We start from the raw sequence: 1,285 nt of genomic DNA, 5'->3' as shown, positions 1-1,285 counted from the left end.
GCTCACTGCAATCTCCGCCTCCCAGATTCAAGTGATTCCCCTGCCTAAGCCTCCTGAGTACGTGGGATTACAGGTGCGCACCACCACGCCCGGTTAATTTTTGTATTTTTAATAGAGACGGGACTTCACCATGTTGGTCAGGGTGGTCTCGAACTCCTGACCTCGTGATTCGCCCACCTTGGCCTCCCAAAATGCTGGGATTACAGGCGTGAGCCACCGAGCCTGACCGATTATTTTTCACTTTAAACATCTCAGGAAAGACCCAAAGAATCCTCAGGGTTTACACTCACAGTCCCTTGATTCCTGTATATTCCAAGATTTGGGGGAAGAAAAGGTACCAAGCTTGGAGTCAGGAGGCCTGATTTTTCTTCCTTTCACCAAGCTTCTCTAGTTCTGTTTCATTATCCCTATGACAACGACTAGCAACAGTGACTGGCATTTAGTAGGCCCTTCATAAATATATGTTGAATAAACTCTAAAAGAGGTAGCTTTTCAATCCAAGTTGAGTCCTTTCTTGGTCCTGTTGCAGGCAAGGGCAATGGTATCCTGCCCTGGGTGCACAAAGATGCAGGGAGGATCAATCGCAGAGCCTTTCCCAGAGAAGGGGCCCAAAGCGAGTCAACCTCTCTACTGAGCTTCCCACGAGGATGCTGGATCCCCAATCCCAACCATGGACACGTCTGACGGTCGCCACCGTTAACGGGAGTGATATGGCCCTTCCTCCCCCACTCCCCCTTCTCTTCTCCCCTTTCAACACTTGAATTGGGCTCTCCCGCTCCTTCCGCACAGCGCAGGACCCACACCAGCCCAAAACCTTCGCGGCCTGCTAGTTCCCACCCCTCCCGTCCTGGAGGACCGTAGGTGGACGCTCTTGCAGAGCGCCTCTCGCTGGTTGGGGCGGGGGTGGGCGGAGCCAGCACCGTCTGGGCTGTGGAAGCGGAGGGTGGGGACACTCTGGCCCGGTTCTCGGTGGTGCGGGAGCTGGCGCTAGCAGCGGCCGCTCTGGTCGGCGGACGTGCTGCCGAGTAGTCCCGGAAGCGAAGCAGCGATGGCGGAGAGTCCGACTGAGGAGGCGGCGACGGCGGGTGCCGGGGCGGCTGGCCCCGGGGCGAGCGGCGTTGCTGGTGTTGTTGGCGTTAGCGGTAGCGGCGGCGGGTTCGGGCCGCCTTTCCTGCCGGATGTGTGGGCGGCGGCAGCGGCAGCGGGCGGGGCCGGGAGGAAAGACCCAAAGAATCCTCAGGGTTTACACTCACAGTCCCTTGATTCCTGTATATTCCAAGATTTG

The 1,285-nt window shown here is 57.4% G+C and overlaps 1 protein-coding gene across 1 annotated transcript in view; it reads left to right on the top strand.

Annotated features, from left to right (window-relative positions):
* The first annotated feature begins 921 nt into the window (after positions 1 to 921).
* Positions 922 to 1,285, top strand: part of UBE2Z (ubiquitin-conjugating enzyme E2Z) — a 40,786-nt gene continuing 40,422 nt past the window's right edge. Inside the window, exon 1 of the mRNA XM_011999382.1 lies at positions 922 to 1,254. Coding sequence (XP_011854772.1) covers positions 1,049 to 1,254 — 206 coding nt within the window. The 5' untranslated portion in view covers positions 922 to 1,048. The remainder of the gene's footprint in view (positions 1,255 to 1,285) is intronic.

Source organism: Mandrillus leucophaeus, unplaced genomic scaffold, assembly GCF_000951045.1.
Source record: "Mandrillus leucophaeus isolate KB7577 unplaced genomic scaffold, Mleu.le_1.0 Scaffold59, whole genome shotgun sequence".
Classification (NCBI taxonomy): domain Eukaryota; kingdom Metazoa; phylum Chordata; class Mammalia; order Primates; family Cercopithecidae; genus Mandrillus; species Mandrillus leucophaeus.
The sequence above is the reverse complement of the archived record's forward strand: the minus strand, read 5'-3'. Positions and strand labels throughout refer to the sequence as shown.